Here is a 23,325-nt window from a genome sequence, read left to right on the forward strand (position 1 = left end):
TGCAGTTCCAGTCAAAATGTCTATGGGGTTTTTGGTGATATTTGACAAGTAGGTTCTAATATGTGTATCAAAGAGCAAATGGACAATAACAGCCAAGATGTTTACTAAAGAATAAGGTAGGGAGATCTGCCTCATAGGGCATCAATATGTCTTAGGTCTAAGGCTTATACAGGCCTTAGACAAATAGGCCAAAGAAACAAAAACAAAAAGTCACACACACGTAGACACTGCTGATCCACAGGGGTAAATGGGTCTTTGATGAGCAGTGTTGGAATACCTGAGTAACTGTATGAAAAAATAAATGAAATCAAATCAGTAGTTCATCAGTTCCAGATGGATTATAGAAAAAGAACACTTCAAAACTTTTATAAGGCAATATAAAGGAATATCTGTATGACCTTGGGGTAGAGAGAAGGATATCTTAACAAGACATAAAAGCTCAAACTATAAGGAAAATTATGAAATTCAATGACCTTAAATTCAGTATCTGTTTATCAAAAATAAAATATCAAAAGTGAAAAGTTAAGCCACAAACTGGGATATACACTATACATCATTTTAGTCTCAAATGAGTAAGAAAATGATAAATATCCAGCAGAAAACTGGGCAAAACCATGTCCAGGCATGGTTTACAAAAGAGTAAACAGCCGTAAAGAAGCTAAACCTCAGTATCAGAGAAATGCCCATTGAAACACAGTGAGCTACCATCAAACAGCCATCAGATTGGCAAGAACTAAAATATCTGACAAGACCACCGAACACTGACAGAGTCTGTAGGGTAGCAGGGACTCTCAGATACCTATTGCAGGAGTATCAGTGGATACTGTCACTTTGGAAAACAGGATGGCATTATCTCGTAAAGCCAAACATACTTACACCCCAGCGACCCAGCCATGCCACCTTGAGATACACACCGAGTACACCTGCACATGAGCAGCAGGGTACATGGATAAGAGCATTTAAAGACAGCAATGTCAGCATAAGCGAAATGCTGGACCCAGTATCAATGGCCATCCGCAGTGGCCTGGTTCTACCGTTGTACGTTCTCATGCTGGAAAAACACACAGTGTTGAGAAAAAAATGAAATGCTGGAACGTGCCATCACATGGATGAATTGCAAATACAATATCGAGTGAAAAAGCATGTTGCAAAAGACCACAGAAAGGATGTTCCCACTTATGTGGGAAGTTCAGAAACAGGGAGAATCTAACAATATTTTATATGGAGATACAAGTGTGATAAAAACACAAAGAAAAACAAGAGAATAATAAATCCCAAAGCCGACGTAGCGGTTCCCACTAAGTGGACAGGATGGAGAGGATGCTCAGGACTCCCTAAGCCACTGGCAATATTTCTCAAGCTGGTGGTAGGTACGTGAGCGCTTGCTCTTTATACTTACATTCTAAATATGCTTCTCATATCTATCCCATACTTAATAAGTTAATTGGTGATTTAATACTAGTTAACTGCATAATTCACAATAAAACAATACTGATATTAAAACTAATTAATTAGCAAAAACAATTTTTTTTTTTTAAAAAAAAAAGGGTTTTAAAGACTGGGTATATTAAGTGCTATGCTGAATGCTAAAAGCCCTGCATGGTAACCAGGAAGGGAGCCACTTTTCTGGAAAGACAGAGTGCTCCTCATCAGCACCCCTACTGTGCTAAGGCGATGGGCGACTCACTTTCAAGCAGTTCCCAGCAAGCCAGTCCTCTGCCGGGCTGCTTCCGATGAGCACACTTGAGAATTTTTAATCATTTGCTTAATTAGGATGCATGTCTTGGAAAATAAACCACGAGTATACAGTGACACAGTGCTGTGTGTGGCCTGGGCCTAGAGGCTGCAGGGCCGCTAGGGAGAGCCCTGCAGGGGGACTCAGGGTTCAGTGTGGAATCCCAGCCGGTCAGGGCTAGAAGGCACCGAGATCATGGCTCACTGGGCCTGCCCAGCATTCATGGTCTTTCTTTGGGTATCAGTGTCTCGATTTTCCTCTGGAAAATTACCCTTCCCAATGGAGGCTGTCAATCAAGCTGCCACGGGGATGGGTCTGGATCCTGGCTAAGCCTATAAGATGCCCTGTCTCTGGAGCCTAGTCTTAGGTAGGGTGATAGCAGGTGGCTTAACAGTAAACACTGACTCATCCTAGCCACAGGGCTGAAATGAGGTTCCATTAGCTGCTGCCGCCTGGATGCCTGGAGCCAGGCTGACTTTTGCCCTTTTTAAAGCTCAGCTCACCATTTCCTTCTATCCCACGAACTACCCCATATCCCTGCAAAAAACAGTGTTTCTGCTTAAGGCAGTTGGAACCCATTTCTTACCAGTATCTGTTGCATGCAACCAGAGCTTTTACTTGTACAGAAGGGGTATTCAAGGTTATTTTGTTGGCTTCTTTGAGCTCCCCCTAGAAGAACACACAGTGCTAACCAAGCCTCCTCTTGAAGACTTCCTATCATTCTGGAATTTACCACCTCTCAGGAAGTATATTCTACCTGCCGACAGCTCAGTCAGGAAAGCCCTTTTGCTTTAAAACAAAATATTCTCCCTTAGCTTGCACCCACTGGAACTACTTTTATAACCAGGAACTAAACAAAACCAAGTTCTTGCTATCCTCTGCAAGGGAGCACCACGGTTTTTGAAAAATTGATACTGAAGGAATGACAACTCCGGCTTCAGATATAGCTGGGATCCAATCTTGTCTCAGTGGTTTATCAGCTGTGTGACTGGGGCAAGCTGCTTCATCTCTCTGAGCTTCAGTTTCCTCACCTATAAAGTGGGGATAATAGTAGCTTGTAGGATTAAAGACATTAGTTGTAAGTCTCCTAGCTTGATGAATGGCAGCCACTATGATTAAGTGGTGATGATGATGATTGATGATGATGACAATGATGATGACAGAGGCTCATTCTCATGACTTCACAAGCCCCTTTGTCCAGCTAAGCACTTTCTGTTCCCTACTCGTCCACATAGCCACTCCTAATTATAATCCCTTCTCCTGGGAAGGCCTACACTAAAATCACAGCATGCATAAGGAAAACATAAGGGAAAGTTTTTTCAGCCCACTCCCTCCTGGATGTGGCACATCCATGGATGCTAATAAGAACCACTTCACTTTGGGGCCACCACAGCATGCCGTGACTCATGATGCTGCAAAATCACATTGCTCCCTGTTTGGGGAAGGTGAGCACTTTTAACTCGAGAATAGGACTCAGTATTTACATTACAGTCCAGGGGGCTGGCCTCTGCCCACTGTGCCAATCTGTTGAGTTTGCCTTGGCTCCTAGATGATTGTCTTCCTACACAGTCACTCTCCTCCCAGCTTCGGATCATCCACACACTGGATGTGCACACTCTCCATAGTTTACAGTTTTTGACTAGGTTTCCAGCTTAATACCAACTGGTTCATTAGCACTCTTCCAAGGCTGTCAATCGGTTACTGTTTGCCTTCTCCTCTGGCCCACATTTATCCAAGGTTGCTATAAAGTCCACCTAGGGGCTGGGCACGGTGGCTCACGCCAGTAATCCCAGCACTTTGGGAGGCCAAGGCGGGCAGATCACAAGGTCAAGTGATCGAGATCATCCTGACCAACATGGTGAAACCCTGTCTCTACTATAAATACAAAAATTAGCTGGGTGTGGTGGCCCGCACCTGTAGTCCCAGCTACTCAGGAGGCTGAGGCAGGAGAATCGCTTGAACCTGGGAGGCGGAGGTTGCAGTGAGCCGAGATAGATTGTGCCACTGCACTCCAGCCTGGTGACAGAGTGAGACTCTGTCTCAAATAAAAAAAAAAAAAAGTCCAGTCCATCTAGGACTTAGAGGTCTCTAGGTTGGTGACCCTGCTGGACAGACCATGGCTGCATGATATCCAAGATGCTGGGTCCTGGCACTTTCTGCAGCCTCTATTTGCTGGTGAGGTTTCCTCTTTATTACTTCTCTAGACCAATTTCTCAGAGCCAATTCTAAGAAATGGAGTTTGTCCCTTGCCAAGCCACTCAGTGATCAACAGTAAATTGGGGAATGAAAAATTCATGTGATTACGACTCACTGATGCATTACCTGGCAGCTGAAAATGATGGTGACCATCCTCAGCAAACTAACACAGGAACAGAAAACCAAACACTGCATGTTCTCACTCGTAAGTGGGAGCTGAACAATGAAAACACATGGACACAGGGAGGGGAACATCACACACCGGAGCCTGTTGGGGAGTGGGGGGCAAGGGGAGGGAGAGCATTAAGACAAATACCCAATGCATGCGGGGCTTAAAACCTAGATGATGGGTTGATAGGCACAGCAAACCACCATGGTACATGTATACCTATGTAACAAACCTGCAGGTTCTGCACATGTATCCTGGAACTTAATGTAAAATTTAAAAAAAAAAGAAAGAAAATGATGGTGACAAAGACCACGTGGTAAAAGAAAGGAAGATGCCCGGCCGGGTGTGGTGGCTCACGCCTGTAATCCCAGCACTTTGGGAGGCTGAGGCAGGCGGATCACGAGGTCAGGAGATGGAGACCATCCTGGCTAACACGGTGAAACCCCGTCTCTACTAAAAATACAAAAAAATTAGCCAGGTGTGGTGGCGGGGGCCTGTAGTCCCAGCTACTCGGGAGGCTGAGGCAGGAGAATGGCATCAACCCAGGAGGTGGAGCTTGCAGTGAGCTGAGATCACGCCACTGCACTCCAGCCTGGGCGAGACAGCAAGACTCTCTCTCAAAAAAAAAAAAAAAAAAGGAAGATGCCCACAATGTGATAAGGGGAAAAACACAGGATATTAAAATTCAGTTCTACTTATGACTGCAAATAATTTTTTTATTATTTAAATAGTTTATTTTTGTTAATGATGGGAATATTTTCTCAGTAAGTTCAAACAATTTTGTAACAGGGAAGGATAAGCTAGTGTTAGACCTAGAACAGTTAATACAGCATTATCTTGAAATTTCAGGGGGAAAAAGTGGTTGACTGGAACTTCATCTATCTTTTTTAACCAAACAATGTTAAAATAAATGCATTTGAATGGAAAACTGTATCTAGTTCTTTTATATTTCAAACGTAAAATACTTTAATAGAGAAAATTCCATTTTTCTGCATCTATTTAGACAATATTACAATAAAGGGCAGTGTGGCTTGCAGAACGTAGCTAGTGAGAATATGAGGTACTATAAATTTAAGAAGAAACTAGCTTTTCCATATTAAATAAAATCAATGATCACATAAATTCAACATGATTATGGGGAATAAAGTAAAAATACAAAGTACAATACAGTGCAAGTAAGATTTTTAAAACCTTACTTGTTTAGGAAAAACATGCTGGGGGAAAAATTCAGAAATGTTCTATAACATAGTTGATTATGTTAATTTACTTTTATCACGTTCAAAGCAATCAATATACAAACAAAACTACGAAGACTACGAGTCCTTCTGTTTTCCAACAATCCTCGAAGAACCTCACCAGCCAAGTGACAAGAACAATGCCGGCGCGCAAGGAGAAATCTTTGTGTCAGTACCTCTCTGCTTGAGAGGCTGGAAATCGAAAACCAAAAGGGGTCGTTGCTATATGTGAAAAATGACAAATGAGAGAGGTTCTGACAGCCTTTCTATAATACAGCAGAGATGTTCAGGCTGAATGGGAGCTGGCTTTTGGGTCATTTAATTCTAGTCCCAACTTGTTTGTCAAAATAATGCCAGCCTCAGAACTAAATCTTTGCTCCTTGATGTGCTAAAAGGTACCAGACATTCCGGAAAAGGAAGACAGGGATTACTCTATCCAAATTCTTTCCATTACTTGCTGGTGCTTTCAATGGAGTGGCTCAGGCTCAACTGTAATTCCAAGTGTTTCTCCATCTTGAGAACATTTCCATATTTTGGAGCGGGGAAGGTTCACGCTGATCCTATCTACAAGGGCAAGCTCCTGCCTGGAAATTTAGCATAGCTGTTTGACAAATCTAGCAGATGAGGCCAGAGCACAGAGGAAGCATCAACTTCTCCCCTCCAAGAAGAGACCTCAGTGGTCACCTAAAACACAGCCGCCCATAACAATGGGCATATACAAATGGAAGACAAGGGCTCTGGCCCTCAACGAGCTCATGGCCCAATGAACGGAAAACACAAATTGATCACTATGGTGATGAGGGCCCAGGGCACTGCAGAGAGGGCATGCAGTGAACTGTCTCCAGAAGATAGGAGGTCTGAGCTGAGACACTGAAGGCCAGTAGGACCATCTCAGCTGATGGTGGGAGAAGGGCACCGAGGCAGGGGACTGGCAGATGTGAAGAAAATGTGGAAGTGCAGAATGCTACGTCGAGTAGGGCTGGCGCAGCAGCATGGTGAGGGGGTTGTCCTAAGAGCTGAGGCTGGAGGGGGAAGCGGGGACTAGAGCAGAGGCCCTTGTAAGTCATGCAAAGCACTTGTGGAATTTATTCATTCGATGCAATGGGTACACGGATGTTCAATTCCTGTTTATTTTTTCAATCACACATATACACTGTATACTCTTGTATGCATTAGATACTTCATATTAAATTTTTGAAAATCACTTGGCTCCTAAAATCAAACCACAGTAAGTAAAACGGGTAAGCGACTCTCCAGGACTAAATGTCTGGACAGGGTGGCCGCCAGCTCTGGCAACATTCCACAGCTGCCTTCCACGCTTTCAGGAAATGAGCTGGGAGCCTCTGAGTGACAGAGTCTGAACCCAGGCAAGGTCTTCATCAGGGGCTGGGCAAGAGTTTTCCAAAGGACAAGCTCCTCCACATATGCCCATGCCCAGCACAGGCAGCCACAGAATGGCCTGGCTGTCATCAGACAGCCACTCAAGGGAGACGGCAGCCAGGCCATCCCTGGTGACAGGAATTACTCCCAGGAGTTCCAAAGAACCAGTGAAGAGAGAAAATATCTGTAAAGCATTTAGTCTGATCAACGGAGGTTCACAATGATTAGTATTAATTACAGTGCTTTCCCTCCCTAATTGCCAAGATGTTGCTGGATCTGGCTTTGTACTTGATATCTGTCATGATGGGGCCAGTAGCTACTATCTAGCCACACATGATGATAAAAGTCATAGCTACTAATTAGTAAATACACAGTTCCTCCATCCATTCACCCACTCAACAAATATTTATTTAGTATTTAATCTATGCTGGCCCCATTCTATTTTGTTTTTTAGAGATGAGGTCTCACTCTGCTGTCCAGGCTGGTCTCAAATTCTTGGGCCTAAGTGATCTGCTCACCTCCACCAAATGTTGAGATTACAGGTGTGAGTCACCATGCCCAGCCAAGACCCTATTCTAGAGACACAGTGACAGCACAGACAAAAATAAGCATTATCTGCATTTTAGAGATAAGGAATTGAGACTTAAATAATTAGTGAACCTCTGCAACATTCCAGGAAGTTTCTAGGTACTGGGGATATGGCAGTGAAAAAAGTAAAGAAATGATCATAAACTGAGTTGTGATTTAAATCACGCAGCCGACATGACTTCCAGGTATTGCCCTTCTCCTGCCTGCCCTCAAATGCCCACCACATTCCAGTCCCACCACCGCCTGCTAGGGCTCTAACCCCTGTGCATTTGTTCACATGCTCTTCCTGGCTTGGATAACGACTGCTGGCCCTTTGAGGCTCGATTCCATTGGTAGCAATTCCCAGGACCCTGTCTTCGGATGTCTGGGCAACTCCTGCCCTATCCTGTGACCATCTCTTGATTTGGGTCTTTCCCCACTAAACTGAGCTCCTTTGGAGGGACAGGCCTGGGTGGGTCTGATTCACCTCCATGTCCTCTGGCCCCTGAGCCTGGCCTGGGGCAGTTGTGGTGTTCAGTACTGAGAGTGAGTGCATGCATTGGCTCACTCTGAAAGGCAGCTGAGATGGGGGGTAGGGACAGCATAGCCCAGCCCGCCTAGCTGGATTTCCCTATAAAGAGATGGCAGTGGCCGGGTGCAGTGGCTCATGCCTGTAATCCCAGCACTTTGGGGGGCTGAGGCGGGTAGATCACAGGGTCAGGAGATCGAGACCATCCTGGTTAACACGGTGAAACCCCGTCTCTACTAAAAATACAAAAAATTAGCCAGGCATGGTGGCGGGTGCCTGAAGTCCCAGCTACTTGGGAGGCTGAGGCAGGAAAATTGCTTGAACCCAGAAGGAGGAGGTTGCAGTGAGCCAAGATCGTGCCACTGCACCCCAGCCTGGGTGACAAAGTGAGACTCCATCTCAAAAAAAAAAAAAAAAAGATGGCAGCAAGGATAACCTTGCTTATCTTCTTTCTCCCCCTGAAGTCTGATGGAAAGGAGGATTAGTTTACTGTGTGTTGAGTGAGAAAAGTTTAAACACTGATCTAAAGAGAGAAAAAACAGCTCCCTGTACTGACACTTAAGAGTAAATTAATCAGTATCTCCTTTGCTCAATGAGAACACGTTTTTCAGTTGTGGGAAAAGTTAATTCTGTTAGTCTAGACTTCCCCGAGGAACCCAAGTCATCAGGTATCTCTGAGGAAAGGATGCTTCAACAGCAGAGATGAGACGCAGGCCTATGGTGCAGACCTCCAGCCCAGCAACGTCACTCCCCGCCTGCCTGCCACTTCCACTGGGCCATGGACCCCACCTACCAGGGGGACTCTACCTCCAATTCCCAGGACTAACAGGGAGTAGGGGAAGGACCCAGGGATTTGGGTTCCAGGTATGGCCCTCAATGAGCTGTGTTAACTAAAATACATCAACTTCTCTCTCTGGTCCTCATCTGTAATGGATTCATGATGGGCTCAAACTGGGTGATAGCCAAGGCCTCTTATGGTTCCAGTAGTGTACATGGAGAGGGGAAGAAGGCCATAATCTGAGAAAACTGATTTTGAGACTCTTGTGATCCCAACTAACTCTGTGACCAAGGGAAAATCCCTTAACTTCTCTTAGCCTCAGTTTCCTTGCCTTTAAAATGGAGCCAACAAGTAGAGTAAGCCCAGATTCTTCATGAGGTTGTTAGAGAACAAAACGAGGCAGCGTGTATGAGAGCCCTCAGTAAGCTGTCAGGGAGAGACCAGCATCTGCCCTTCCTTGATGCTAAGAGGACAGATGGGAGGACGCACTTTGCCTGACAGATCGTTGCCTGGTGAGAAAGAGCCTCCATCAGAGTGATGGCAGTGGCAGGCTGTCTGGAGCGGCTGAGTAGGCAGAAGCCCCACCCCACTGGGTGCAGCTGCAGCTGCCCAAACCATGGCTGCAGACTCAGGCCTCCCTGCACTCTTGGGGACCTGGGACGTCATCCCTGCCCTCACAGCTTTGGAAGTGCCTCTTCCCACTGTCTGACTTCTCCCTGCTCTTGGCATCTGCTCTGATCTCAGAGCAAAACTGGGGCCAAGCCCAGGTGCCATGAACAGCATCAGGAGGCAGACAGATTCCTGAGCAGAAGCAGGTGGGTCCCTAGGAAGGCTCCACCTTAAGGCCAGGGAGGGCCTGAAGGCTGGAAGCCAGGCTGCCAGTCCTGCAGATCAAACTGGGGACTTGTGGTGCCTTTTCCAGGCCCACCCATGGCTGCCCGTGGACCAACTGGCACACACTTCCTCTCCTCTGAGGTCCATATAAGCCCCAGGTTCAGCCAGAGCAGAGCAGAGCAGAGGACAGAGAGACCACAGGAGGACCAGCTGCAGAGAGGATCTATCCTCTCTACTGAGGGCTTCAGAGATCTGCACAGATGTTGAGACTCAGCTGCAAAGAGGAGTCACCCTCTTCAGCGCTCCTCTCTGCTGAGAGCTGCAGAAATGGTGGGACGACCTGCTGGCATAAAGGAGCCACTCACTCCAGGGCCTCTTCTCTGCTGAGAGCTGTACACTCAATGGGATGACCTGCCCACAGAGAGGAGCTACCCACTGCAGATCTCCTCTGAGCTGTTGCAACACTCAGTAAAGCACCTCTTCATCTTGCTCACCCTCCACTTGTCTGCACACCTCATTCTTCCTGGATGCTGGACAAGAACTCGGGCGAAGGCACCACTGGCCACAGAGATTTCTGGCCAGAAAAGCAACATCCTAAAGATCCCGTAACAAGAGTAGCAATACCCCCACCTTGCCCCTTACGCTCACCATTGACTTCCAACAAGAAACAAATATTTTCCAACCCTTGAAGGCAAAGCTTTCTGGAAACAAAATTGGCAACACTTCACAAAACCACATATACATTTCCCTTCCAACTATGCAACTGCATTTCTTGGACTCTACCCTGAAGATAACCTCCAATGCTACGAAAACACACATGCAAGTTCATCCACTGCAGCATCATTTGTAAATGCAAAAATACGAAAAGCAACCTAAATGCTGATATAGGAGAAGGGCTGAATAAACCATGGCACGTCCACACAGAGTACGATGTGGTGGCAGAAAGGAAGGAGGAAGGACCCTATGAATGGACTTGGAGAGATTTCAAGGACCCAGTGTTAACTTAGAAAAGCAAAGTGTGAAAGTGCATGCTACAGACATGTAACATACAACAGTACGCTACACCTCATGGAAGAAAGGGGCTACAAAAATGCATGCATGCATCTGCTCGCTTGTGCAAAAGAAATATAGGAAGGGTAAACTAGAAATTAAAGAGACTGGTTCCCTAGAGGAGGTAGGAGAGAAAGGGATGCAGAGAAGAGGTGGGTAGGATCACGGTGGCAAGGATGGGGAGGAAGTGATGCTTCTCTGAGTATATCTTTTGCTATAGATCTGATTCAGGAGCACTGCAGTGTTTAGCATGTCTTTCATATGTCCACACAAAACAAACCAACCAAGACCTGAAGGAAACCCAAAATGGAATGTAAACATTAATAAGTGGACCAAACTATTACAAATAAATAGTATTACCACACTGAAGGGGGTGGGAAAGAAAAGAACTCACCTAAGTAATTTTGGAAAACAGTATTTTGATTGGATAGCATAAGGCTGAGGACAAAAAGACTGTACACAAACGCTATCACCCACTCAGTAATTGGTTAAATGTGCTTCTCATGGGGGCATGGGTTAATAAATCTGAAACACTTTAGTGTATACTAGAATTAAATAAATATATTTTAGCTAACAAAAGCTGAGTTTCTTGCTTTTGGGGAAATAATTGCAGGAAAGGGAAAAAGTTAAAATGAGCCTTGCGATGTTGGACTAGAATTAGAGACACCAGTATAAACACGTGGTTTTTAATATACATCCACGTAGGTGGACACAGAAATACAGATGAGTGTGCACGCGTGGATTAGTGCCTGTCCATGTCATTCCCAGCTATGTCTCCTAAAAGGCCTAAAAGCAATGACAGCTCAGTGGCAATAAACATACCTGGCGCCCAAACCTTGGTTTCTCTATGCCATTCTCCAATAAAATGAACCAGGGCTCCTTGGAGAAGTGGTTGATTCCAGAGTTGAGGAAGGGAACATACAAGATAAGCCTTGAACATTTTGTGATACCAGAAAGTTAAGGAACTCTTCCAAAAACAGGTGGGGGTGGAGGGGCTGGTTGAAAACACAAGAGCAAACCTGAAGGAACTTCTGATGGCCAAAGCTGGGATAATTTGAGCAAGAAAATAAATAACCACAGTATTAGATTATAAGTCACAGGATAAAAGAAATGTCTATGAGTTTTCATTGACATAAATAAATAATCACATACATAAATGGGGGAGAAAGACCAGTTCTTTCTTACCGTAGCATTTCAATAAATAAATGTAGGACTACAAAGAGAGAGAGAAACAGAAAAATCACCAGTAGGCAATCACCACAGTAATAATTATCGTGGACAAGATCTACCGATGGATGCTAAAACTAATGAGCTCATGTTTGAGGAGAAAGAGATTCACATGGTCTCAAAGTATTTCCTCCAAGGTATTTATCAATTACGAAGAAAAGATAGCAACTTTACAGTAAGCCTGGCAGACATCCCTTTAACTCAGTGATAGAGGTCAATGTCACCAGTGACGTCCACACCAGGAATCCCGATATGGGGCACCAAGAAGGCCACAACATCAGCTCTGTAGGATTCTTGCCAAAAGTGCACAACCTCAGTCCAAAAAAGAACTTCAGACAAACTTAAACCGAGGGACATTTAAGAAAATAGCTGACAAGTGCTCTTCTGAAGTGTTAGGGTCATGGAAGACAAAGAAAGACTGAAGAACTGCCCCAGATTGGAGGGGAGTAAGGAGACATGGCGACTAAGCAGTGTGGGATCTGGAACGGGATCCTGGACGGAAGGACATTCGTGGGAAAACTGGTGCAATCTGAATCGGCGTGCAATTGAGTTAATAGTATTACACATTGGTAACTTCCTGGGTTTGCTGATTACACTCGGGTTATATAAGATGTTCACTGGAGGGGCCACTGGGTGCAGAAATGAATTCTACATTAGCTCAAAATTTTAAAAAGAGGTAATGCTTAAGTCCCTTATTGAATGATTTCACAAACACTTAGACCGAACCACCAAGGCCTTTGCTAAGTCCTACTTAAGGATTTGCTCTAGAATCAATCCCTCCAGAGGATGCAGGGAACAGAGGCTAAGGAGTGCTGGATTTGAACCAGAGCTTCCAGGGCCCTGGTGGAATGAGCTGGTTTTTGGTGACAGGCTCTGGGACAGTCTTTGGTCACAGAAAGCCCCAGAACTGAAGGGATCTCTGGAACATCCTGCGCAGGTCCTCAGCCGGGGCTGGTGTCCTGAGGGGAAGAGGATATAAACTCAAGCCCTGCGGGGTACCCAGCCCGGGCAGCCCCTCCACCTCCTGGACTTTCCTCTGCAGACCTTACCTGCCTTGGTTCTCAGAAGCAATCAGGGCCCGAGGCCTGGAAGGGGCTCCCCACCTCTCTGGGGCTGAGCCTCAAGGGCCCTGGGTTATGGGAACCCCAGCTACCGTGTTTCAGGGATGACACCTGGGCTTTACCAGTACACAGTGTGGCCCACCTCTTAGGACTCAGCCTCTGGCTGAGCTCCTGTCCCAGGAACCTGCTTGGCGACCCTGGCCTGGGCTATTGACTTTCATGCCTGTCCCTCACCCGCCGGAGAGTGGTCTGCCCTGCACCTGCCTGGTGGCCTTGGCTGTGCTCCTGAGGCCTGGAGGTCAGCTTGCCTGCCTTCCTGAATCCTTCCAGGGCCCACCTTTCCTCTCCCACTCCCTCCCACCGTGCTCTGCCTATCCCCAGCGTGTCTTCCACAGGCCTCGCATGTTGACTGCTTGCCTGGGTTCAGTCTGTTTGCCAGAGTGACCTTTTCTCAGATCCCCAAAGAGGCAGGTTCTAGTCTAAGCCAACCACCCAGGCCCCCCGACAGGAGCCAGTGATGGTCTCTGTCTCCAGCAGGATCAAGCAAGGCTCCAGGTTTGTGCTGAGGGACCTAGCGGAACCCATGTTACAGGGGAGTGAACTATTACATACTTAGCCCTCCAGGATCTGCAAAATCCTCCTTGCCCAGCAATGGGGGATTACAGATGGCCACTCACTCCCTTCTAATCATGAGGCAGGGGTCCATGTTCCCTCCCCTTGGGGGAGAGCCCATGCAGGTTCCTGGGCCAGCCGTACAGCCCAGCAGCTTCCATTTCCTGTGTCTTGGAACACTCCCTCTTGGGAAGCTGGCTGCCATGTCAGTATCCAACTCCCCTGAGGCCACCTGCTGTGATGAAGCCCCCAGATAACCAGGTGGAGAGAAACAGGGGCAGAGAAGCCCTACAGCCCTGGCTGTGCCGGCCAGCCCAGCCCAGTTGCCAGCCAGTGGCTCCAGCCCCAGCCACCATCTGCCCCCAGTACCCAGGAGATCTAAAGTGAGAACCACCAGCTGAGTCCAGTCAACTCACAGAACCCCATGAGATAATAACAACCTTCTGTTTCAAGCCACTGAGTTTTAGACTGGCTTGTAACACAGCAATAGGTAATGGGAACACTGGCTGAAAGAGGCTTTTGTTTGCAATCCTTAAGGAAAAGAGGGCTTTTTATGAATGTCAATTTTTTTCATCTGTAAAGTAGGGAGAATAATTCCACAAGTAACTGGGCAAGAACTGTGTGAGCAGGACAATGCTCATTTGTGACCTGTGTTGAGTGTCTGTCGCTGGTGAATGTTTGTTGCTGGTGATCTCAAGGGGTCTCTCGGCTTCGAGCTTGGTCTTCCTGCACAGGGACAATCGTGATGTCATCATCTCTTACTTCCTGCTTGCTGAGTGACCGTGGTCACATTTAAAGCAGTCAGCAGAGCCCCTAGCATTGCTGACTGCTTCCCAGGGGCCAGGTAATGTTCTAAGCATTTTATGTCCATCAAAATTTTAATGCTTGCAACAACAGAAGAGAGGAAGGCGCTATCATCACATTTTATAAATGGGCAAAGTGGAGTCAGCGAGTGGGAGAGTCAGGGTGTGAGAGAGCTGGGATTCTCTCGTGTTCACCAAGGCCATACTCTGAATGGCCCCACTCTATTGTTTCTGAGCCTCAGTTTTCCTGTCTACAAAATGGAATAACAATGCCCACCTGATTACTGCTGTATGGATTCAATGAGAAACAGTCATGATGTCTGGTACACATTTGTCTCTCTCTCTCCACTCCCACGTTTTATGGCTCAAAGTTGCAAATAACAGATATTTACTAAGAAAATCTATGTTCTCAATGCTTTTTCAAAGACCCACCCATGAAAGGAGAATACTTTTTAAGGAAATCCAGCTTAGAGTCCCTGATAGGATCAGAAATAGAAGTTGAAACGATGCAGGGAAATGCAGACCCCTTCCTCTTGGGAAGGTGGAGGTGACACCGTCTCTAGTCTTTGTCCCCAAGATCCATGCTGAGAGGTTCAAATAGATGATGAAAGCGATGTGGCCAGACTGTCCTTTTACCAAGCAGGCTCCCCCACCCCATCCCATGATTACCCAGCACTTGAGCATCCCCATTTCCAAATGCCCCTGGAGAGATCAGGGTTTGCTAAGGGCACAGAACAGCTCCCATAATTGCGATTTCCTAGCGCTCAGGTCTTGCTGAGCAAATGGCTTGGCCATGCTAGCTGTGGATCAACAGCCTGTATTTCATGAATATTTTTCTTTGGCGGGCTGCACCCATCAACATTTCACTTACTCAGGAGCATTTGCATTTTAATGTGATTTTTTTTCTGACATGACTAGACAGCTGGGTGGGTTTTACCACCTTCGGAGATACAAAAATTCTCATCTCTGCATATGGATCCCTCCAACTGCATTTGCGTCCAGCCTGGAAATAGCATCCTTCTGAATGATAACTTTTTGAAGAAACTGCGGCTGACATGCGGGGAGAAGTCAAGCTTACAATTTTGATCCAATACTTGTCCAGACTAACAAGGGTAAAAAAAAAAAAAAAAAAAAACTTGAAAAACAACGACTTTTCTATAAGATGCTACACTAGAAGAATACACTAGCTATCTAAATTCCTGCTACTCTCCCCTCTCTGTCAATCCCATCACAACTACAGGACTGAACATCCTTGATCTTTTTTGAAAACACTACCCCAGGGCCTTTACACTGGCTGTCTCCTCTACTGGAACACACTTTGCCCAAACTTTTGCACTGGCTGGCTCCATCACAGCATTCGGATTGCTCAGATACCGTGTCCCTGCAGCAAAAGTCTTCCAGGTCTATTAAGGTCCCCTATTCCCATCACTCTCCAGCTATGTATCCTACTTCATTTTCATCAAAGTACTGAAAAAAGTAGGATTCCCTACTCCAAAGTATGTTATGTTTTCATTTCTCCCCCCTACTTTGAAGAGAAGCCACTTGACAGCAATCATGTCCTTCACTGCAGCCCCTGTGTCGAGAACAATGCCGTATGGCAGAGGCTCAATGAATGAATATCTGCCCATTTTCCAGAAAAGGAAGTTGTGATTCCTTGGGGTTAAGTAATTTGTCCACGATGGTCCTGCTAGGCGCCAGGGCTGTCAACCCTTGGGGCTGTCCTGAGCCCAAATCCATAAGATTAGGGCTGTCAACCCTTGGGGCTGTCCTGAGCCCAAATCCGTAAGATTAACTCCTGTACTCTACATTTGCAAAATTTACATTCTCCTGCCTCTGTCCCTTAACTTCCTTATTACTGGCATCTATATGGGGCCTGGCACCCAGGAGAGGCTCACAGAAGGAGGGTCTGAATACGTGAGCAGAATTCCTGGCCCCCAACTCTCTGGGGAGGAAGAGAATGTTCAGGCTTTTCCAGTCTGACCACTCATTGAACCCTCATTCCCTTCTCTACTAGTTTCACCAGATGGTTGCCCAGATTTTTGCTTGAGCATTTCCAGGGCTGCATGAATCACCTCCCAAAGCAGTCCATAAGCAATGGCTCCTGTCAGCTCTGCCGGTCAGAAAGCTCTTACACCGAGCCAGACAACAGCACTTGCTGGCTTCTCTGTTAAACACACACCTTCTGAAGCTGTTGCCTGGACTGTCTCTCACCCATCTCACACATTATGCTAGAAAAGAAAAGAGAGAAATCTATACATGAGTACTGAAACTAAAAAGCAGGGAAAAATATGCTCCCAAAAAATAGGTAAAGGGCGCAAAAATAACTAGCCAACTAAATAAACAAAAAAAGAAGCAAAAGGCACCTATAAACCACATGCCTTCAGTCCTGTCTCACCGCACATAAATGAGCTACATCTGTCCTTTACGAGCCTGTTTGCCTGTCCACAAAATGGCGATGTGGAGAAGGTGGCTGCACCCTTTCTAAGGGGCATCTGCTTCTCCCTTTTTGCCATGAACTGTTTTTAATGCCCACAGTTCTTTGAAACCCGGCACCACTTGCTCTCCAAACTAGTATGCGCTCCAAGGCTATGTGGAACTGTTGGCCACCTTGTCACAAGCAATGACAGCTAACTTGGATTAAGGCTTACTATGCAACCATCATGGAGCCCACCTCCTGCCCCAGCTGGCTCATTTACTCCGCAGCATAGACCTAAGGAGGCGGCACTGTGCCCTCACCAAAGAAGAAACCCAAACCTTCGCATGGTCAAGTCCTTTGCTGCCCTGGACTCCCACCAACTGGGGCCAGCAGCCCTGGGACGGGCCTGGCACTTGTGAGCCTCTGACCCCTGGCTCTTGCTCAAGCCATGCCTTGCTTTACTAGTTCCATCTAAGGACACTCAACTTACTGTCCAGCCCAGCCCTGGTGCCGTCTCTGCTCCAGTCTGCCTCAGTTCCCCCGAACACAATTCATCACTCCTTTCCCCGCAATCACGCAGCCCACTAACTGTACCTCCCAGCAGCGCAGCCTTCCCTCCGCCTCACAGTGCACCTGTTCACACATTTGTCTCTCCCTCTGAGTTGCAGGGCCCTCGAGGGCAGACGCCACGTCTTAATTGCCTCTGCACCCTTCTCATCTCTTGTATTTAAGCATCGTTTTATGTTTACAGGAAGATTTCATATACATCTGCTGAATAAATGGGAAAAAGGGAATAAAGAAAAGCTCCCAATAAATGGCTCAGTCTCAGATTCCATGTGATCTAAGGAGCATCCCAAAGCTGGAGGACCAAGAAATTCCTTTGAATGATTTCACTGTTTCTCTCTGCAAGTCAGAATATTCTATAGGAGAAAGTTCCAGGAGCAGAAGATGAGGATGACATGAGCTAAAGTGTCTATGGTTTAATGGTTTCTTCCACATTTTCCTAATTTTGCACTGCTATGATCTAAATGTGTCCCCCCAAAATTCATATGTTGAAATCTTCACCCTCAAGCTGATAGTACTAGGAAGTAGGGCCTTTGGAAGGAGATTAGGTCATGAGGGTGGAGCTCTCATGAAAAGAATTAGTGTCCTTATAAAAGGGACCCCAGAAGACAGCTCTCCACCCCTCCCTCCACTAGGTGAGGAGGCAGCATGAAGACGGTCATCTGCAAACCACCAAGTGGGCCCTCTCCAGGCACTCAATCTATTGGCAACTTGATCTTGGAATCCCCAGCTTCCAGAACTGTGAGAAATAAATGTGTGTAGTTTAGAAGCCACTGAATTTATGCTATTTTGTTATAGCAGCCCAAATGGACGAAGACAGGCAGCCTGCCTGCAGTCAAACAGCCCCTTGAATTATTCCACATGAAGGTGAAGATTTACTTCTAACCAAGCCTCGGGGACCCAGGAATCCTTCTAGTGGGTGCTGCTCCACTGTGGTCCCCATCTCAGAGCTGAGGGTCTCCTGTTCTGAGAGGGAGAAGTCTGAGCTTTTTGTGGGGGGCTGTGGGATACCTGGGAGTGGATTCTGGGGCCTCACCATTGACAAAGGACATCAGGCCAATGAGAAGCCACCAACCATCCCAGATGTGGCTGCATGGTCTCGTGACAACCACAGAACTCCTGGGGCCTCCGGCATACCACGGAGGACGCACAGACCCGTGATGGGAAATGGGAAAGTCAGCTTCTCCCACAGCCCCAGTTACCGAGAGATGCCGGCCTCCGTGCAATCAGCAAAGTGGGACAAGTCTTGGCCTAAAATCTACTTGAAATCAATCAAGTTTTGGGGGGAAGAGAAGCAGAGTAGAAATCAGAAGACTGGGGTTTGGTTACCAGCTACTCATTTCTACCTGGGTGACCCTGGTCAGTTACCCAGTCTTTCTCAGCTTGTTTACTCATTGGCCAAAGAACAATCTCACAACAGCTGCTAGACTTTTTTCAGCTCAAAACGAAAAGGCACAGGAGAAAGTGAGTAGCAGGAAGAGCAGAGTCACAACAATCAAAAACTGACCTTAGAGGAGACAGAAATAATTTTCATGGACTAAAGCAAACAAACAAACAAAATGCTCTAATTACTATTCCAGCACTCAGTATACTAGTAGCTATAAAACGAAAATAGATTCTAGGAAAAGAAATGATCAGAGACAAGAGAAAGCTCTCAGAGATTAAAAATGTTAGTGCCAACATGTTTTGTAAAAGTTAAAAAAAATCAAAATGACAAACTGGAAAATGAAGTCAACAAAATCTAGAATAAAGAGCAAAAAGGCAAAGAAATGAGAAAAATGTAGAAGAATATAATCCCTTTCTGGAAGATTTTAGGCCGACAAGAAAGAGGCTCAGATATGGAGAATGGAAAACAGATGAAGGTTTTAAAACAATCAGTTCCGTTAGAATCTCCCAGAGCTGAAGGACGTGGGCTTTCAGATGAAAGGGGTCCACTGGGCGTCCAGAACAATGAATAAATGAAGACCCACCCTGGAGACTATCCTCATGTAATACATGAACCCCGTGAATGAAGAAGAATTCTTAAAGTCTTCTGCACAAGAAAAATAGAAAATAAAGAATCTACGAAGAACCAGGAATCAGACTTCTCATCAGCAACAAGAAAAACTCTAAAGTCTTCAAAATTCTGAAGGCAAATGATTTAGAACCTGGAAATTGACCCTCAGTGTGAGCATAAAATACAGACAATTTCAGACAGTTTACTTTCCATGTGCCTTTTCTTAGGAAGTAACTTGAGCAAACAGAGCCTCCAACCCATGAAAGCAATGACGGCGAGCCCGAGATGACCTGGGAGCAGCAGGCTTGGAGAGGATGCAGTACCCTGGGTAGAGGAGGGGAGAGCATCCTGAGAGGGGTTAGCTCTCCAGAAGAAAACAAAATAAAACAAAAAAACAATGGGGAAAGGCTCAATGGAACAGGTGGTATGAAAAAAGGGAAAGTATGAAAACGGCATATAAAGCAAGAAGAAAAAAAGAAAGGCAACCAGAAATCCCAGAAAAAAAATTCTGCGCAATAAAGTCATGATCCAAAGATGACGCAAACTACAATATGGCATGCTTCCGAGCAACTGACATTGCGTAGGCGGGAGAACCCACTCGAGTCTGTTCTGGGCCATTCTGCTTTGAGTGGTCTAGGGGTTCTGACATTGATCTCCAGAGAAGAAAAGGTCATCCCAGCGCATGAGTTAACCCAGCATTAGACACCTCTGATGTAGCAATAATTATAGCAATGTCACCTACTGTTCTCAACATTCAGAGTCCAGCTATGGACAGTGCATATGCTAGAGTGTTCGGGACGGGATGCAAACTTCAGCAACCTTGAAGGAATGTCAGCCTGAAGGAAGTAGGTGGGTGGCACCACGGCTTGAGAGGAAAGACAAAAGAAACAGTATGGATTAACAACCTCATCTTATGAAATAAGGAGACAGCACCCTGTGCAAGGGTGCTGGAGAAAAATGTATCTAAAGATTAAGAAGTAACAGACAGAAGCACTTTAATAAGCATGGATGAAACTGAGAGGAGGAGAAAGAGCCACTAGTACGGCAGTGGCTTCCTCTTCCACATCAGGAAGCCCATGACTGGGGCTCAAAGACGATCAATGCACTGTCTGGATGCAAATCCTGGATCACACAAAGTGGGGACAAGGTTGTGATGAGGATTAAATGAGTTTATAGGAAAAACATCCCCAGAACAGTGCCTGGCACAAAGCAAGCATTCAGGATGTGTCAGGGCTTTTATGATATACTTGCCTATACAATCTGATTTGTGACAATGCGCATGTGTTAACTTTTAAAAATGGTTTTACTGTGGAATAAAAACATATGCCAAACAGAGCTATTTGAAGGAACAAATTCCAACGCAAGCCCGAATCATGGCATAAACTGTAAAGTACGATTTTAGAGCCTGCTAAGCAGGCAAGGCAGCCCACTCTGGGAGCTGGAGAGTGTCATGGAAAACATGGAGGGCTGTGGTGAGGAGGCTTCCCAGAGCCAGGCTGCAAGGAGACCCTGCCCTTTGCATTCCCAAACTGCAAACCGCAGAGTACTCTGCTGCTGCATGATATCGACATAACAAAGCGTTATTTTTTGCAAATGGAAAATAAATGTTTCCACCTTTTGGGGCACCTGGGCACTTTTTACAAACTGCTTGCAAGTGGGATTCAAACTGCTACTCTCCTGATTCCATTTTTATTTGCAGAGTAAGGCAAACAGAGCAGAGGCTTTCTACTTCCATTTTTGCCAAAAGAAAAACAAGTGAGGCTTGGAATGGCCTCTAGAGTTCCAGAAGGTATGGTGCAGCTTCTGGCTTGCCCCTCACCCAGGCCAGTCCCTTCATGGTAGTCCCAGCTTTATTCCACACAAAACAGGGCAGGAGGTGCTTCGTCCCAGGAAGTGGGGCTGCAGTGAGCCTTGTTGCCACAAATGAAGTCTCCAGCGGGTACAGGGTCATGCCTGTGTACTGCCCCTACTCAGCTGGAACAGCCCAATCTCTATTTCTGGGGTTCTGCCTCAGTTTCCCCATTGAGCTTGAACACTGACACCCTGACACCCCTGCCTGGCTCACTCCAGTGCCCACCTTCTAGAAGACCGGACTCTGAGCCCCATTTCTCCCACAGCTGACTGCATAATTGTTGAGACCGGTAGGAAAGGCAGCAAGTGGGTAGGTGCAGTGAGAGGTGCACAGGAGTGGGGCCAGCGAGAAGGCCGGTTTGAATGTCCACTCTGTTACTCACTGGCAGCAACGTTTTTTAACACCTTGCTGAGCTTGGGCTTTCTCAAGGATTCAATAATTTAACAAATATGCGACCAAGTGCCCACCTGGGGCCAGATACCACGCTAGGCGTTGAAGATTTGAGAGGTGCACAAAGCATGTTGCATGCCTGTAAGGAACTTACCAAGAAAAAGGCCACCTGGTGGTGGATGCTATGATGGGCAGGCACCGTGTGGTGGAGCAGCCCAGAGACACCGCAGCAACAGTCTGCAGTGGAAGGGACCAGGGTCAGAGAGAAGGCGACCGCGGGCTAAGATCTGAAGGAGGAAGAGAAGCGGGAGAGTGTTCCAGTGGAGGCAACAGCACATGCTATGGTTCAAAGGAAGAAAAAACTGGGCCTGAAACACCTTCCTGAGGTCTGGGGCACGGGGTGCTGGGGGTGAGGGAGATGCCAGAGAGCTGTGCCAGGAAGATCAGAGACCTTGGAAGCCCTTGGAAGGGCTTTAAAGCATTGGTAAAATTCCCACTTTGTAGCAATGTGAGGCTGAGCGAACCATGATCCTGGAGGATGCGTTGGGAACTCCCTTGTAAAACAGATGTTAACATGACCATCCCACTGCCTGGGTTTTGGCTTGCCTCATTTGACAACTCTCCGCTCCCTTTCCTCCTATGCATGCACACACACACATACACACACGCACCACACACACTAAGAACATGCACACGTGTGCTTTGCTGGAACTCAGGTCTTCGGCTACTGAGCTAAAACAGGGCCCCACACTTCCCTCACTCTATCAAACCAGCAGGCAGATCTTTCTGTCTTGCCCAGTCCTAGCTTCCTGCCCTTCCCGCTGGCCCACGCTCTCCTCCCACTGGGCCATGCTCTCCTCCTGGGTTAGATACATCTGTTCTTCCTGCCTGGACTGCCCTTCTGCACATAGCTAACTGCTACTCTTCCTTTAAGATGCAGCTCAGATGTCCCCTCTCTGGAACACCTTGTATGACCCTCGTCCAGCTTCAAGGCAGGTTCTGCACTTCCTGCACTTACCTGGCAGACAACATGTCACCATTCTCTGGAGATGCTGGCTGTCTGGCTTGACTCCCTGCCTTGGCCATTTCTGTGCCCTCAGCTCCAACCTATCGCCAGGAGAGAGGTGGTGCCCAGCAGGAACGTGTGGTTGGGATGAACGCTCCATCCCGCAGTGCCCTGCACCAATATGCACGGGCTGTGGACTGCATGAGGAAGCCACCTGTGGCTGAGGACAGGAGGTCTCTGGGTCCTCACTCTCTCCTTCACTGCAACTGCATCTACACCTTCCCTGTGTGTCATCCCAATCCCATCTGACCCTTGCTTAAAAGAGTCCTTTCTTTTAAGATCTCTTGAAGCTGTGCAATATGCAGAGAAGGAGGCCGACCTGTGGGAGAGCTTGCTCTTCCAGGCATGGCCTTAGCGGCTTTTTGTTTTATGTAACATTCCAACAATCTATAGACCTACAGCTCAGCACCTGCAGAAGGTCATGGGCCTGGTTCCAAATCTTTCTCAATCGATTGGGAACAGTTTACACCAAGAAAAAAGTGTTTTGACAAGCAGGCCCTGCAAACCCTGCTCTTCTTCAAGTTGGCAAATCCTGATCCTCAAGTGTGAATCTCTCCCTCCCCGCCCTCCTCCTGCTAGTGTGGCTGTCCTGGGTTAAGGTGCCTGGGGAAGGGGGACCCAAAAGCCACTGGGCTCCAACACGGCATGACTTTGTCTAATTTGTGTAATTCATTTAGGGGGTCCCCAAGCCCTTGCACAGATGCAGCACATAGCGTGTGTTCAATGAGAGCTCGTTAACATCAAATGCACTGCCTGATCCCAAAAGAGGGGAATTTCTGACAAAATGGCATTTTTCATTGAAAGGAGACCTAGACCAAGGAAATGTGTTTCTTCTCCTCAAACACTCTCAACATCCCACAGGACC

At 46.7% G+C, this 23,325-nt stretch overlaps 1 protein-coding gene across 4 annotated transcripts in view; it reads right to left on the reverse strand.

Annotated features, from left to right (window-relative positions):
* TUNAR (TCL1 upstream neural differentiation-associated RNA) overlaps window positions 1–23,325 on the reverse strand; it is a 49,231-nt gene that overhangs the window by 8,010 nt on the left and 17,896 nt on the right. Inside the window, exon 1 of one of the 4 annotated variants that reach the window (XM_058429597.1) lies at window positions 2,767–2,837. The exons of 2 other annotated variants lie outside the window; for them this stretch is intronic. Coding sequence is in view for 1 of the 2 variants with exons in the window: in XM_058429594.1 (XP_058285577.1) it covers window positions 2,322–2,336 (15 nt within the window). In the remaining variant the exon portion in view is untranslated. Of the gene's footprint in view, window positions 1–2,321; window positions 2,445–2,766; window positions 2,838–23,325 lie in introns of those variants that run through there. One more of the 4 variants, XM_058429594.1, reaches the window with a different exon arrangement.

The sequence above is a fragment of the Hylobates moloch genome, unplaced genomic scaffold (assembly GCF_009828535.3).
Source record: "Hylobates moloch isolate HMO894 unplaced genomic scaffold, HMol_V3 SCAFFOLD_16, whole genome shotgun sequence".
NCBI lineage: Eukaryota > Metazoa > Chordata > Mammalia > Primates > Hylobatidae > Hylobates > Hylobates moloch.